Source organism: Candoia aspera, chromosome 3 (genome assembly GCF_035149785.1).
Source record: "Candoia aspera isolate rCanAsp1 chromosome 3, rCanAsp1.hap2, whole genome shotgun sequence".
Taxonomy (NCBI): domain Eukaryota; kingdom Metazoa; phylum Chordata; class Lepidosauria; order Squamata; family Boidae; genus Candoia; species Candoia aspera.
The window spans coordinates 167,672,879-167,689,149 of record NC_086155.1 but is presented as its reverse complement, the minus strand read 5'-3'; the positions used below and the strand labels follow the sequence as shown (position 1 = coordinate 167,689,149).

Here is a 16,271-nt window from a genome sequence, read left to right as displayed (position 1 = left end):
CTGAGTTACCTTTCATATGTTGATGTTGTATTACAATAGTTCAGAACAATAATAGTTTGTGAGGGCTATCAAACCTAACTACTAAACCAGAGTAAATATTACTATATCATGCAAAGATAAGTGAGCTTATAAATACTCAAGAGGATGGAAAATTAAAACAGTTAAAAATAAAGGTTTGTCTAATATACACATGAAGCTTTAAGAAAGGATGTGGTAAGACTCACCCACCCAGTCTTCCACCTGAATTGTTTGTTTTCTAAACATGAAATTAAGTACAAAAGATCAACTAGTGTATTTCAGCCAAACAGACACAATTACTTGAAGTTTGTGATGACTGATTGTATTTTTATTGTAACAATATTTAAGTTTTATATAATAATGACTGTAGCTTTATTTCCAACAATCTTTGAATTTCCATTTGTATTAAACCACTATCCATGGTAAGTGTTTAAATGTATAGAACTTAGTTTAAAATCCTAAGGAAGTGTGTTCATGAAGATACAATCCACTGTGCTTTAAGTATTTACAGTTTTTAAAAACTAAACATTTGGCATTAATGTTCAGCAGTGATGTTGATAGCTTCTGTTAACAAACATACTTTAAATTACTGGCAGAATGGTATTGATTTAAAGGAGTCTCACAGTCCTCCCAGTCACAGTCAAGAAATCATCATCAGCCAATGCATGAAGTGCTTCTTCAAACATTTCTTTCGTGATAGCCTTAAAGGAAAAATAAAATAAAATGAACCAATACGAGTTTTAATTAACCTGCATAATATCAGCAAGCATTGCTCTATCCCAGGGTTTGTCAACCAGGGTTCCATGGAACCCTAGGGTTCCACAAGAGGTCACTAGGGGTTTCCTGGGACATCACAATTTATTTAAAAAATTATTTCAAATTTGGGCAACTTCACATTAAAGAGGTAAGTTTCATTTTTTATTTTTTGTTTAACACTGTTAATGCATATATACCGGCCTACAAATGAAACAAATATAATTTTGTAACTTGTAGCCCATATTTGAGTCTGAATGTTTCCCCGAGGCCTGAAAAATATTTCAAGGGTTCCTCCAGGGTCAAAAAATTGAGAAAGGCTGTTCTATCCCATCAGTTTTCTTTCACTGATCTTGAGTTCAGGATTCTTCAACTATAATTTAAGATGTACATGCAACCTAGAATTTATAGAATTGATTTGGATATCTAAAACAATTATTTTAATACTTCCTGAAGTATTAGTGATAAAACTTTCTGAAAAACATGATCAGTCCTAGTTATGTAGCCTTCTCCAATATGGTGTTACACTACAAATGCTGTAAATCACATTCCATGATGGAACTGTAATCCAACAGTTCTTAGACAGAACAGCTTTCCCAGACTGGTACTAAGTTATCTTTGTGCTCAAATTTACATAGATGAAATGGCCTCAACCGATGGCCAGCGTTCACCAAAATATACACCACTGTCTTCTGCATTTTGTGGCTGCTCGTGAAAAATGTGAATAGATTCTTATAGCAGGATACATTTTATTTGATTAGGAGTTATGGTTTTTCCAATAACCATGAAATAAATAATAAGAGTGAAGGCAAAATGTTGAAAAATAAGTATCGGTGCCTTGTCACATGCAGACAAAGTATACAAGCTCTTAAGCCTGTATCAAACTTACTGTTTCAGACTGTGCACGAAGATCATCAAAGAGCTGTTGATATTTTAGAGCTGGCGTTTTACCCTTAGACTGAATAAGCTTCTTCAAAGCTTGAGCCAATTCTTCTTTGCGCTTACGGGCAGTGGCACTCATCCCTTTTAAGAGCAAAAACAGAAACAAGTCATAAAAATAGGATTCTACACAACATTCCACTACTACAAATGAGAACTCTTCACAGATTATAGCATCAAGCCTTTTTAGTTTTATCATCATGTAGAAATATTTAAACAACACATTTAAGCAAACACCAAGAGAACATGTATTATTATATGAAGACCTGTTGTGAGAATAGATATGTCCACAATTCCAGTCCTTGGATCAGTAGCAGACTGTTTTAAAGCCTCACGGTGAAGTCGTTTTGCTTCTTCTACATCTATTGTTTCCACCTTTGCAGAAAAACGCACTTTAGCATGAGCCTCAGCTAAACGAATCAAAGATTCTAGCTGTCGAGGATATGCTGAAACCATTCCTTTACCACTTCCAACTTTCCTCATATCCACATACGCCTAGTGGAGAAGAAAATGAGATTATAGTGTTGTTTGTATATAATATGTACAAGGATTACACATTTTAAAGGAGATGTAAACAAGAAAGAGAATAGAACTATTAAAAAACACCAGTTCTACTATTTAATCCAAAGAGTGGCTAAATTGTTACCCAGAGCCATGGTGTGTGTGTGTGGTGGCAGAATGTCATGTAATTTTCAATTTTATGGGATCAATTGTCCTATTATGGTTTATCTCACCTTTTAATATTTATGTAATGGGTATGTGTATGTTACTTAACAGTCTAGCCTTGTTTAGTTGAATATGCAACTAGAGCTATGTTGGCAAGCAATTCCCTTAATTAGTTCCATCCCTCTACCATCTATGCATACAGTCGCAGCAGAGGCTATCCATCCATCTACCCACCCATCCATTCCTCCACCTCAACCAAGTCCTTGTGCTTGATTGTGCAGCTATCGAGAAGATGAGCTAATGCATATGATGTTTGGGGCAGTGTTCTTCAAAACAATACCCAAGTTCACATGTTCAAATAAGCAGTCTTAAGTTAAGGCATGAAATTATATTTTAAATGTAATACTGATATAGGGCTCCAATCAGTTCTAATCCATGTTTCTTTGCCTATTCAATACATTCATTCCTGAGGGCATATAACTTTCAAGAGCACTTAAGTGGTGATCCTAATTTCCCCCTTCTCTCTGCAGCCCCAATATTCTGGAGGGTGCCACAATCACTCTTTTTCTTGTGGGATCATCTATTCACACAAGGATGCTCCACCCAACTCTGGATTTAATCCATAGCTCAGTCCCCCTTGTAGAGTCTCATGTATCCTTACTTTTTGTATTTGGCTATGCTTTTCAAGTGAAATACTTTTTTGTACTCTTGTTAAACTGGAGTCACTTTGTAATTAATTATATTTACTTCCCATTAAAGCTTTAAGTGGCTCTGTTAGACTCCAAAAACAGATGGATAGTTAAAAAGTGTACAAAAGTTAAAAAATGTTTTAGCTTGCTTGTACCTCAATGAGAGCTTGACTTGCTTCTTCACTCAGTTTGGGATTGATATAACTACGAGCATAAGCTATATAGTCTCTCAGTACTGCCATATCCATGTATTCCTCTTCAACCTGTTCTTCAGTCTGGTAGTATAATGAAACCAAATGATGAGCCAAACGTCTATCATATGTTTCATCACGAGGATCCAGCATAAGGAAAATGAGATCAAATCTATTTGGAATAAGGCAATATGATTAATTTTTCCACCATTAATAGATTGCTTCTTGAATAATAACAGTATTAATTTCAAGTTATAAATTAAGTCATTTTATTAGCTTCTGGAATGCAAACTTCTTCATCCAGTAAAATTTGTAAGTTAGATTTTGTTCTTTGTGTATGGCACATATTCATTTATTTGATTTCTATCCTTCCTTTCATATGGGAGCATAAGACATATGTAGTGTTCCCTCCTCTTTTACCCCACAACCAACTCCCTGTTGAGGTAGGTTGGGCTGAGACAGGAGTGATTGCTCAAGTCACCCAGTGAGCTACTTTGATTGAGGATGGACTAGAATGCCTATAAGCTACAAATCTGAGATCTAATAGTGGCATGTACTCTATGGCTGACTCCTTAAATTAAATACATAAATTCTTCTCTGCCTATGCAGTTACTATACAGCCCCAGGAAAAGGCATGGCTTCTTTAAGGAGCAGCTGTGGGTAATAAGAGGGTGCCCATATCAGATCTGAAGCATTCTTGCCTGCTTCAGATCTGAATATTGCAAAACATTATAGTTTAGAACTTGGTGAGTCATAAGCCCCAGGAAAAGTCATTAATTATCCTCCGTATATGTAAAGAGATGTCAGTTTTAAAGAAAAACCAATTGTCTCTCTAGCCTTCAAAACAAAATGCTTCCTATTGGAGTGTACTAAGACAGTAATATAGAAGGGGCAGTGAAAAAGGTTCCCATCATCTGAGCTTAACATCAACATCTTCCTCCTCCCATCTTGGGTCAGCAGTCACACAATCCCAGGAAAAGATACAGTAGCTTTAAATTTACAAACAAGTGCTCTGTGAGTACTCCCTTATACTCCAATGCACTGTTTTGCTTTTAAATCTGAACAGCTGTAGTAAGTAGGTAGTGAAAAAGTATCCTCAGAGGGGAAAAGAGTAATTTTATGCAAAAATAACTAGTAGCAACTATAGTGCATATATTTCAGTCTATACCTGGATAACAACGTGTGGGGAAGCTGAATATTTTCAATTGTAGTTTTCTTTGGATTCCATTGGGATTCTATTGGGTTAGCAGCTGCCAAAATGGAAGTACGAGCATTCAGCTGGCAAATAATTCCAGCCTGTTAGGAAGAAAAGATTGGAGATTCTCTTACAGTTCTGGATATCATTTTACATGAAAACTGCAGCAAAAAGTTCTCATATATTTTACCCTTCTATAAAAACTGTAAGTGAACCATTTCTCAATCGTTCTGTGTTAATAAAACCAGCAACAAAATACGACAGTGGGAAATGCAAATATTTACTGTTTCTCTGGTCAGTGAGACTTTTTTCAGGATTCTCAGTTTCTCTTATCATCTCCATAAACTCAAGCATTTTAGCTTTCCCTCCTTTATAACATTTTTCCCCCTGTTCTACAAAGCTTGAGCTCTGTCATGCCTGCTTATTTGTCCTATCCTATTTGGCATGAATGATTCCATGTGGGTATAGAAGTATCTGCACTTACACCTGGGGCCCAGATATAGAAGGAATAATACAAATGATGAGAATTTTTAAAAAGTAGCTGCAGATATTTTTTTTAAGGGCTTACCTTGGCAATAGACAGTGTTTGTTGCTCCATAACTTCATGAAGCACTGATCTTGTACTATCATTCATTTTATCAAACTCATCAATACAGCAGATCCCATTATCACTGAGGACCAAAGCTCCAGTCTGTAGAACTAACTGTCTCGTTTCAGGATCCTTCATTACATATGCTGTAAGACCAACAGCACTGGAACCTTTTCCAGACGTATACTGCCCTCTTGGAACCAGGTTATAAACGTACTGAAGCAACTGTGACTTGCTGGTGCCAGGATCTCCACAAAGCAGAATGTTAATCTCAGCTCGGAAATTACCTCTGCCAGTGTGGCTGAAATCTTTTCTTGAACCTCCACATAGCTGAAGAAGAATGCCCTACAAAATAATTTCAATGTCAAGGTTTTTTTTTTTAAAGAAAATCAAGATTCAATCATTTTTATTTAAAAAATGAGCCATACATGATTTTTAGGTTTCTAATCCAGATAATACACCCTTGTGTGGCGCAGAGTGGTAGTCGGCAGTATTGCAGCCGAAACTCTCCCCACGACCCGAGTTCGATCCCAGTGGAAGCTGGATTCTCTCTCGGGTGGCCGGCTCAAGTCGACTCAGCCTCCCATCCTTCCAAGGTCAGTAAAATGAGTACCCAGCTTGCTGGGGAAGGTGACAACTGGGGAAGGCAAGGGTAAACCACCCTGCTATAATCTGCCAAGAAAATGTCACGAAAGCGGCATCCCCCCAAAGGGCCAGGCATGACTCAGTGCTTTCACCTTTCACCTATTCAGATAATAACTAGGTATCTAAGAAATGTACTCATTAATATGTGGAACATTTTCTGAGAATGATATAACCTCATGGATGTGCACGATCATATGAATCTTTTCCAGAGAACTGGCATTACTTCTCAGAAGAGCTCCTTGCATGCTGCTTATACAGACACATCTTATTGTCATCTCATTTATAAGCCTTTTAAAAAATACCCCAAAAATCTGACTACATCTCCAAATCACACACTTTTAATTGAGTTTAAGATGTACTTTTTTAAAATTTTGCTATGGGGCAATTTAAAATAGTATTAAAAACATCTGACAAGACAGGACAGTTCTTCAGGCAGTTTTCTTATTTTTGAAATAGAAATTAGCTATCCAGGTTAAATATTTTATATTCTGTTGTTTCAAATTATGAAGTATTTTATATATTCCCAAAACGAACTGCCCCAATTCATTTCCACTGAACCATCAGTATAACTGAAACAGATTTTCATCTGTAGTAAACCAGATATAATTATAGTACAGAACTTTTAGCTATAAGAAAATGCTACCTAAGTTTCTTAAGTGAAATTCATATTCTATACTTGCACCTCATTTCAATTAAACCACAATGGTTTATGTAGTATAAACCAACTTTACTCACTGTTAAATTTTACTAATTTATTATTCATAATTTTACTATAATGTCTTAGAATGCATGTACCATCAACATAGCATCTGGTTCAACTACTCATGTATAGTTCTAAGTTTTGCTTACCTTTTTAATGTCTTCATGCTCATATATACTTGGAGCAAGAGCTGAAGAAAGTCTGTCATAAATATCTGGTTTTTGAGAAAGCACTTGAAGCATTTTTTCACATTCTTCTGTAAATATTTTCTGTTCTGTTCCTTCTTCAAGCCCATGGAGACGTTTTGAATCAGTTTTGCAGTAATGAATAACATCAATGTGAGTCTTATAGACAGATCTTACGCTGCTCATTCTTGGGATGATACGAACAGGAACTGCTCTGTAGATTCCTAATCAAAAATAAAATAGTATTAGATTTACCATATAGATAATATATAATATATAATGTATCATATTCATTTTCTTAAAATATCAAATTGCTGTCTAATTGGGCTAGATTATGGAATCACAACTAGATAACTAATAGTAGTAATGTGACTACACAATACAATTATAAATACAACATATTAAGTAATCGGTAACAAATAGCTATATCGACTTCATTGGTTATGTTTTCTATACAGGGCAGCGTATCTTATAATAAGCAATCAACATGTGGAATTATTTTGTTGAGCAATAGAAAGGTAACACCTCCAAAATAACCTCCATTGTTCTTGGATCCGTGAAATAAATGAATATTAGGGGTATACGCAAAATGGAAAAATAATCTTGAACTTGGAACAAGTCATTGTGTTTTGGAAGTTCTGCAGAACTATTTTGAATATGCCACAGTTTCAGCAAAAACAAACCAGGGAATGTTTCAGTTGTTCAGGTAGCACATCATGCCCACCAGCCTGCCCACCCCCTGCTCTTCCCAGTACCTTCTCTTTCCTCCCTCAGCTGCTGTCACTGAAGTCCTTGGCATGTTTTTGTTGTCACCCACCCCCGGTTAAAAAAAAAAAGTAAAAGGCTATCAATCTTTTTTCTTACCAGTAATATTAACTCTGTCTCCAGGCTGAACTTTATCCACTAGATCGTTGTGAGCAAAAAGAATAATAGTGTATGGTGTCTGACCAGCTGGCATATCTTCTGGAGACTCCTGTAATTTGATCTGACAGAAAACCAGTGCAACAAAATATATTTTTCTATCATACTAGATCATTCCAAAATAGGTATTCTTCTTCAGACAAAAATATCAAGAGCAAAAAGAAAGTTGTTTTCCTAGGCTGTCTAGCTCTTAATACAGTAGATACAATCAACTGACCTTGCAGCTGTCTGCTCTCAGTTAATTCAGCTTTGGATAGGTCAAGAAAGTAGCGTTTTTAAATAAGGTGTAGCTATAATTCACAGTATAAAAGTAACTGCTTAACTGCAAACCCAATTAGCGTGCAGCCCAAGGAATGAACATTTGCAGGTCACTATAGATGTGGAACTGAAAGCTAGTGGAAATTACTTTAATAGTTTTAAAATTTACATGTAGTAATTTTTGAAAATTAAGAACGTCAGAATTTTTATAACTGAAGATAAGAGCAACATACCATCTGTTTATCCGAGAACAGAGAGCGATTGTGAATCAAATTCATACTATGTGTGGTGTTACAATTCTTACATGCCGATGGTTCAGCAATCCTGCCACGATCAATCTCTACTCTTGTTGTGAATCCACAGACCTGACATTTGAAGAAAGCTTCTTGCATTTCCGGAATTAACTGGGATGTTCTTATCACCATGCCGCTTATTGTGATAAGCTGATCAATATCTGATTTTAAAAATGGATTTAAAAAAATATCTAATCATAATGCACTATAAATCACTATATAAATCATTGTGTCACTGTAAAATGGTATCTGGCATCTTTAGATGTATCCCAAATAAGCCTGTAACAGTAAGATACATCTATATATAAGGTAAAATATTCTACTTCACTCAGCATTAGGAAGTAATTTCCCAAATGGCAAGGTTAATTTGCTTCTCCCCTTGAAGCAAATGTATTTAAAATTAAAATTAAATTACACAATAGTGACAAAATAGGACTGCAATTCAGTTGGTTACAAACTTGTTGGCACCTGAAGACATTCATAAGCAATTTCTATGATAATATACAAATACCATATTTGTACCAAAGCATCTTACCTTCAGGGTTCAGGCTCCTCATGTTTCTTGTCTTTAATGCATTGTATGGTCTAACTTGAATTTGATGTTCCAGTATAGAATCAGGGTAGCGATCAAAGAAAATTTCATTAGCACCCATATCAAACGTTGGGATTACTTCCTATGAAAGTTAGATATAAATCAAAAGTACATATTAATATTCTTCAGCACTAGCACATCTTTCCCATTTAAAAAACCGCAGTCATTCAACCCAACTGTATACTAGATAGGTTCAGAACCCACTTTATTAATGATATGTTTGCTTTAAAACACAAGGGGTGTGCATGTGATTTCTTATGCAGTGGCTCTATATTAAGAGTGTGGTTTGTCTGGACACATACGGAATGTCAGCTGCCCAGAGTCATTCTGGAGTCATGCAGCCCCTAAATCTAATAAATAACTATATAGTAAAGACTCAAATTATTTGACCACATTCAATAAAATTTTCAAATTAAAATAAATAGTTGTTCATTAAAATAAGCACCTGAGTAAATCCTTATCACAAAAAATCTTATAATTGCTGCAATATCTTTATCATGCACATTAACATACATCTTAATTACCTAAGGCAATAAATCCAAACTGAGTTAAATTACATTTTGGCTAAGACTATTCTTGCACTAAAAATGACTGTTACCTGAGGATAGCACATCAGCTGTCTGTAAAGATTTTCATCAAATGATTTTAGATGGTCACAGTTCACATTCAGAAATGGTTCCCCAATTAGGTTTATCTGCAAGGCAAAGATTGACAATTAGCATGTAAATCTTCCAACACAAATCTAATTTAAATTATGGTGCTTCAATATACCTCTTCTAGTCGCTGCATGTATAAAGGTTCATTAAGATCCAAGCCAATGTTTTCTTCTTCTTTAGCTGTTGGATCAATAAAACGCTGAAGAAACCTCTGAATATTTGAAAACAAGAGAATACAGCTTCAGTGCCTGAACTTAACTAGCAAAATCACAATAGGATAAAAAATGCTGTGATGATGGTCCTCAACCCAAATGAATCCTCACAAGTGCTATCAATTTTATGTAATAACAAGAAAGTACAATGATTAAATATAAATACCTAGAAGCATTAGACAAATCTATCTTGAGAGAAAAGCTTCTCATGTATATTGTATGTTTAGATTTCATGTCTGTCACCATAATTTCAGATCAAATTGTGATGCAAAATTATTAAATTATCCACAATTATAAAAGGTAACTACTTACCTGGAACTTTTCTTTGCATGAGGCTACATTGACATCTGTTCCCCAAATCACAAGCTTTTGTCCAAGAGACTGTTCACTTGCCATTGCATCATCTGTTGCAGGCTAAGCAAAAGAGGAACTTATCAATATAAAGTAAAAGGTTACAATTCTATGTTCATTTATCCAGGATAATAATTCAGCGGCTGCACCTTTTTAAATACAAGTAGAGTTGAACTTTATATAAGTGCGTACCTCCTGAAATATATGAAAAAAACCTACCATATCAGAATGCAGATCCACCTGTCTGGTTTTGCGGACAGAGCCAAGATCAACCCGTTGTCGAATTGGAGTCCCTCGAGCACCACTCCTTGGTGTTCCTTCTATTCTAGAACTAGGTGTGCCATAGGTCAGAGGTGAACTAATATCAAAGTCCATAGGAACTGTTAAATTAGAAAGTTTTGTAACATAGGTTACTATTTTTTAAATACAGGCTTGATAATTTCTTTCATTTCCTGCCAATATAAAACTTTACATAATTGCACAAGGCTACTTTATTTATTAGATTTATATCCTCCGTTATCAACAGATGCTTGGTAAATAACAATAATCATATGCCAATTAACAATACAAAATTAAAAATTGCAAGGTGAAATAATAATAGAAACTTCACTCTGTTTCAACCTATCCAAACCTTGCCTGCCTCCAGCTATGGGGTCAAGAGACTGACAGCACCTCCTGCACACACCTGGGGTAGCAATATATAATTGAATATCATCAATGTACTTATGATACTGCACCCTGAACTATTTTTCCCAGTACAGATAATCCTTGGTTTACAAAAGCAATTGGGGCCGGAATTGCTGTCACTAAGCGACACAGCCATAAAGCACGACACCATGTGACTGTGCTGCTTAGCAACAGCAGTTCCGGTTGCCATTGTTAAGCAAGGACATCTGACTTCCTGCCAGCTCCCCCACTGACTTGTGGGAAGCCGGCAGGGAATGTCAGAAATCACAATCACGTGACCGCAGAGATACTGCAATGGCCTGAACTACAAGGACTAGTTGTAGCTACCACTCATTCAGCACTGTTGTAAGTTTGAACAATCGCTAAACAAATGGTCATTAAATGAGGACCACCTGTAGCTTCATGTAAATGTTGAAGAATAAGGGGTAAAGAACCAAATTTTGGGAGCAGCCGCCAAGTTGATCTCTTGTCCCATGCTACCAGCGACTGGATTCACCCACTAAGAAGTAGAATCACAGCAAAACAGGGCCTCCAATCCTCAACCCTTGCAGATGGTCCAGAACAATACCATGGTCAGTGGAATTAAATGCCACCAAGAGGTCTAAGAGAGCCAGGAGGGATAAAGTCCTGATAAAGGCTACTGACCAGAGCAAGAAATGGTATTTCTGTTCCATGTCCAGATCTAAACCCTGGCTGAAAAGGGCCCAAAACATCTAGGGTTCTCTAGTGGGTATATTGCCCCCACTGTCTCAATAACATTCCCCCAAATGGAAAGCATGATAATTATTAAGTTCAGATGGATCTAAGGAGGGCTTCTTGAGAAGGGGGCATACCACAGCCTCTTTCAACACTTCCAGGATCACTTCCTTTTGAAGAGGTGTATTGACAACTTCCCAATATGTCCACACCCTGGTCCCCCAAACAATCCAGCCTGCTTTAAAATCAACAAAATCCAGAAGCTGGGATAAGGGCTCCAAAAATGAATTCTTTCCACATCAAAAAGACAGTGCTTTGAACTTCTGAAATATAAGCATCAACCATGAAAACTTCAGAAAAATATAATCTGGAGTGGTTTGATAATGACCTGTTTTACCTGGTCTGGGATGAACCATTCTGTTTTTCTCCCAGAATGGCAAAACTGGTGAGCTCCCAGAGAAATTGAACCAGGCAACATCAGAATGTTTCATCCCCAGAACAGTAAGTTTTGTACATAGCCACTATCCCAGTCTGCCTTTAAAGCAGAGAATGCACAAAAATTAAAATTTAGATGTTAGCTGATTAGATTTACTTATTACTATTTTGCATGGTAGGTATGGCCAATATGAATATAGCCAAATACAGAACCATATGATTTTGGACATCATATATTTAAAATATTTTTATAGGTTAAATGTGTGCTTAAATATTTCATAATGAAATAAATGAGAACTTGATACCCAACATTTAGGATTGTACATTTCCTTTTTATTCTGTATTTGTCTTAGTATTCTTAATCCATTTTTTATTGATAACTGAAGAGCATCAATTAGAAATATTATTTATAAATTGACAAATTACATTAGAAAAGCCTTCACTACACATCTCAAAACCATTTGACAAATAATTGCACGAAACTACAAATAACGAGTAGTTTCATGCAATTGCTAACACCTTAAGTTAAAGATACCTGAATTTTGGAACTGTGGTGGACTGGAAAACAGAGTATCCTGAACATTTGGGCTTTGTATGTCAATTGGTGGAGAAGTTGGCATTGGTTGCAAGTCTCCTGTGGAGTCATCCAGGCGACTTTGCTGTGACGAAGTGGACTTTATAGATTCAGAAACAGCTGCAACAAGTAAGAAATACTGTAAGGAAAACCTTACAATTGTATATGCCTCATGTTTCAAGCTAATAAAATACAGATCTTTATTTTTCATAAATAGTTATTATTATTAAAACATAGAAACAGGTGATGTATTTCCATTTTATTAAATACATATTTTCTCATATTTTGATATAACAGTAACTTTTATCTTCCAAACAGAGATAACGCAATCCTAGTTATTGACCTAGAAGTATTTCAAATTTAGGCTTATAAAGAAAAGAGCAGGATGGGCAGGAATATAAATTGTATTTGATAGCATTGAACTGGAATAGATAACCTGGGGCTTTTCTGCTATTTTGGACTTTTCTGCTATTTCACAATTCCTTGCTACTAGCATGCTAGTTGAATTGATGACTAACGTATCTGGTATAGAAAGCTGCTTATCATTGGCACAGGCATCATCCAATCACAGATTACACAAGCAATTTAAGATAATCTCTAGCTCCTACTTCCCTTAATACCTATAAAACAGTTCACTGACATACCACTAAGTGAATGCTTTTCATTACCCAAGCAATTACTATTGGAAAAGAGGAGATACAGTTAGGAAAACCTGTCTCTGCTCCTTCTATTATTTAACTTTGGATGAATATTGCTACATATATAAGGTTTAGGATATCGTAAGTCAAACCAAGCTATAACAGGTATGGATTCTCAATGTTTTCTACAAGTTAAAGCAGAAAAATCTGCATGGGAAGCTACTTCTGAAACATCAGAGAGAGACTTAAAAGTATTGTCCTTCTATGTCCTTAATGTAATAGCATGCTCAAATGACAGCAAAGCTTTAAGTCTGGAGTACACCATTAGGAATCCTCTCAGGCATTCTGCTTGGTGTTCCTCAATGTGGTTGAGGTGGAATAAAATTGTTTACTCTCTATTTTTAAAGAGTTTAGTGACTCTTTTTTTGCTAGCATGAACTGCCTGATATGCTACTATGATATGAGGATTCAGGAACAAGGACAGTCAAGGTAATAGGACCCAACAGTTAATAGCCTATTTACTAAAGAAGCCACCCGCACAAAAATATAAGGACAGTTGTAGACCCTTGCTGGTAAATGCACAACCCATGATGATACAGCAGCGGCCCCTTGCATGGTAGAGCTTGGACTGATAAATTGGCCAGGCTGCATGATTCAAGAGATCGCATCCAATCGATCACTCGAACTCGGAGAAATGAAGGTTACAGAGCAGAGCCATCTCCCTCAGCGCTTGGGGAACAGCAACTCACGGGTAGGGGCATTAGCGGTCCCGCCAGGTGGGGCGGCTTCCCCTCTAGGCCGTTTCTTGCCTCGGCGACTAGGAGTCGATGCTGGCGAGGACATGATTGGGCGAATCCTAAAAGAAAGAGGAAGGGAAACCACAGCTAACGAACAGCAGCGCACTATAAAGACTGCCAGAATCAACTGCGGCCCATCGATCTACTCTATTAACCGCACCCCAATCCCACCGCGCGCCCTTCGAACAAACCAAGGTGATCTTGTTCGCGCGGCTCAAACTTCAGCTCATTTCCCCGAAGAGGCTTGTCGTAAAGAAAAATTCCGCGCCAAATGTGATCACGTGACCGCGCGTTTTCGCGGGCTTTCTCATCTATTGCAACGAGGGAGAAACCATATCTGAGGAAAAGGGGGTAGCTAATACCCTCATGCCTCTTACACATTTAATATTTGAAGTGGTGTCTTTGTGTGTCGTGGCTGATGAAACGATGGAAGGACCTTTGTCGGCTTGGTGCAAGGGGCTGACCAAACCATACGCGCTCGTACGCTTCCAAGTACTTTTCTTCCATGTTGAGTTCCCTCTATATCCAAATGGTACCGGCCATATCGCAAAGAGTCTCCCGGCTACTCAGACGAGGAATAGCCAATTAATTTGAAGGGGGGTATTTAACGTTATATGCTAATTCAGTATCCCGATGTTTGGAGCAAACGAGTAAGAGTGTCGCTTTTCCGTGTCCCCTAATCTCAGGCCAGATTCTCCCCCGCTTCCAAGCGGCAATGGTTTAATCTAGTAATAATATGCTCGCTGCTTCCTTTTGCTAAAGCCAATCCCGTGATGTTTCCTTCCTAACAGAGTTGGTTTCTTCCTTGGACGGTCGTCTTTCGCTCCTCCTCCGCCAGGGAGTGGATTTGGTTTAGCCCATTCCTCCCCACTTCCCGCTTGCGCCGGAGCTCGTTCCTGCTGAGGCGGGCGCAACATGGCGCCCTCTTTTGCTGTGCCTGGCGGGGGGTTGCAGGGCTGCCTTTTCCAGCTGCACGACAGCCTTAGGAGCTCAGACCCCGGCAGCGCCGCCCTCCACGGCCACAGTTTGATCCGCTCCTTAGCGGAGTCCTGTGTCGTTAGCAGCGGAGACGACATCCTGGGTGTGTAAACAGTTTATCAAGCCGTGACCTGAGGTCTCGGAAATGTATTCTGAAAAAACAAACAGATTTCGGTGTGTGATCTAATGGATTTAAGGCTTTGGAGTGTAAATGCGAGCGATACGCCTCTCCCCTCTCGAGCACACAGCAAACAGCCCGACGCCTTGTTTGTTCACCGAGCCTTACTTCGCAAGGTTGTAGCTGTTTTATCCAGTTGGGTGAATGTCTGCTCCAGATTCAGTTGTACTTAATTAGGTAAAACAGACGGTGAAACAAAACTGCATACAGGACTGTAGACGCGCAGCCCTGCGTGGTGCAAGTTTACTCGAAAAGAGGTATAATAAGAGTCCTCAGGTCTTAAAGTTGCTGAGATCGAGAAACACTGGGTTAGAATGTTGGACTGGGATTGGAAAGATCCAACTCAGCCAACCATGGACTTGACTCCGTCTCAGCTCTTGCTATTTCTTTTGTCTAATCTGTCTCAAAAACTTTGTGAGAATGAAATGAATGGTGGAGGACAAAGTAGAGGAACCCATATAAGCTGTTTTGGGCTCCTAGTGGAACAGGGGATGGGTTTCATGACATGCTTGAATTGCTGGGAGTAATGCAAGTCATCGTGGTCCACAGCATAAGGATGAGCACCAAGAAGGTTCTGTCTCTTACCTGTACTAACCTAACTGGTGCTTCTAATGGATGCACAACAGGACACCTATGGACAGAGTTTTAAATACTTTCTTCACAGTAATCTTGCATGGGACAGGCTATTAAATTTGAACAAGATGGTAGGTAATTTCAGTATTATGCTTAGTGTTCCCATGATAAATTTTGGGCTTTCAGAATTTATAGCAGCAAATGTGTTTAGATAACTTTTTCATGGGTTTTTTGATGATGATGATGATGATGATGTTATAAAATAGCACTATACTGTCTTCAGATTGCTAGATCATTTTTTCTACCTGGTATTCTCCAGTTGTGTTAGGACTACAATTCCTGAAATTCTTAGTTAACATGTCCAGCACATCTGGAGGGCACTACAGTGGGACATGCTGGCTTAGCTGATGAGATTCTGTTCCCTCTTTCAGTTTTGTGAAATATTAACATAAGCACAGATTCTAAAATACCATATTTAAAATAATTTCTACATTAATTATGGTATACCCTTTGTTTAATATACTAATACAGGATAAGGGATGTCTGTTAAAGCAGAATGTCCATTACATCTATGTGTATTTTGATTATTTTATGTAGTGATGCATGTGTGAAATAGTCCTTGGAATTTTATGTGTGTGCAGAAGCATACATTATTCAGACAGGTGTTGTTTGTTGTATCAAAAGTCCACTAAACTGAGGTCTGTTAAACCAAGAGCTTACTGTAGTTGGTAATGCGATTGCCATTTATTTATTTGATTTATCTTGCCTTTATTTTTTGACAGCTCAATGCAGCATACATACCTAATGCTCCCACCTCCTATTTTCCCCACAACAACAACTCTGTGAGGTAGATTGGGCTGAG

The 16,271-nt window shown here is 37.6% G+C and overlaps 2 protein-coding genes across 3 annotated transcripts in view; one reads left to right on the top strand and one right to left on the bottom strand.

Annotated features, from left to right (window-relative positions):
* Window positions 1-625: 625 nt before the first annotated feature.
* Window positions 626-13,994, bottom strand: MCM4 (minichromosome maintenance complex component 4). 2 transcript variants are annotated; one of them, XM_063299251.1, is made up of 17 exons: window positions 13,872-13,994; window positions 13,633-13,739; window positions 12,207-12,365; window positions 10,073-10,233; window positions 9,815-9,916; window positions 9,406-9,501; window positions 9,233-9,328; window positions 8,578-8,716; window positions 7,983-8,203; window positions 7,435-7,555; window positions 6,535-6,794; window positions 5,020-5,385; window positions 4,425-4,552; window positions 3,221-3,428; window positions 1,977-2,205; window positions 1,661-1,794; window positions 626-719 (listed from the first exon to the last, which is right to left on the bottom strand). In XM_063299251.1, the coding sequence occupies exons 2-17, from the start codon at window positions 13,724-13,726 to the stop codon at window positions 627-629; spliced, it is 2,607 nt and encodes an 868-aa protein (XP_063155321.1). In that variant the 5' UTR covers window positions 13,727-13,739; window positions 13,872-13,994; the 3' UTR covers window position 626. The 2 variants fall into 2 exon arrangements, with proteins under 2 accessions (XP_063155321.1, XP_063155320.1); XM_063299250.1 differs by lacking the exon at window positions 13,872-13,994 and having other exon boundaries at window positions 13,633-13,808.
* Window positions 13,995-14,574: 580 nt separating this feature from the next.
* PRKDC (protein kinase, DNA-activated, catalytic subunit) overlaps window positions 14,575-16,271 on the top strand; it is a 108,490-nt gene continuing 106,793 nt past the window's right edge. Inside the window, exon 1 of the mRNA XM_063299249.1 lies at window positions 14,575-14,761. Within this exon, the coding sequence (XP_063155319.1) occupies window positions 14,596-14,761 (166 nt within the window). The 5' untranslated portion in view covers window positions 14,575-14,595. The remainder of the gene's footprint in view (window positions 14,762-16,271) is intronic.

What these genes read in the sequence shown, in the direction of transcription:
- MCM4 (XM_063299251.1), bottom strand. Translation starts at nt 13,726, where the DNA reads ATGTCCTCGCCAGCATCGACTCCTAGTCGCCGAGGCAAGAAACGGCCT. An exon ending in ACCACAGTTCCAAAATTCAG is followed by an intron (nt 10,234 to 12,206) that starts GTATCTTTAACT and finishes CTAATTTAACAG; the next exon opens with TTCCTATGGACTTTGATATT. An exon ending in CATGCAAAGAAAAGTTCCAG is followed by an intron (nt 9,502 to 9,814) that starts GTAAGTAGTTAC and finishes TCAAATATTCAG; the next exon opens with AGGTTTCTTCAGCGTTTTAT.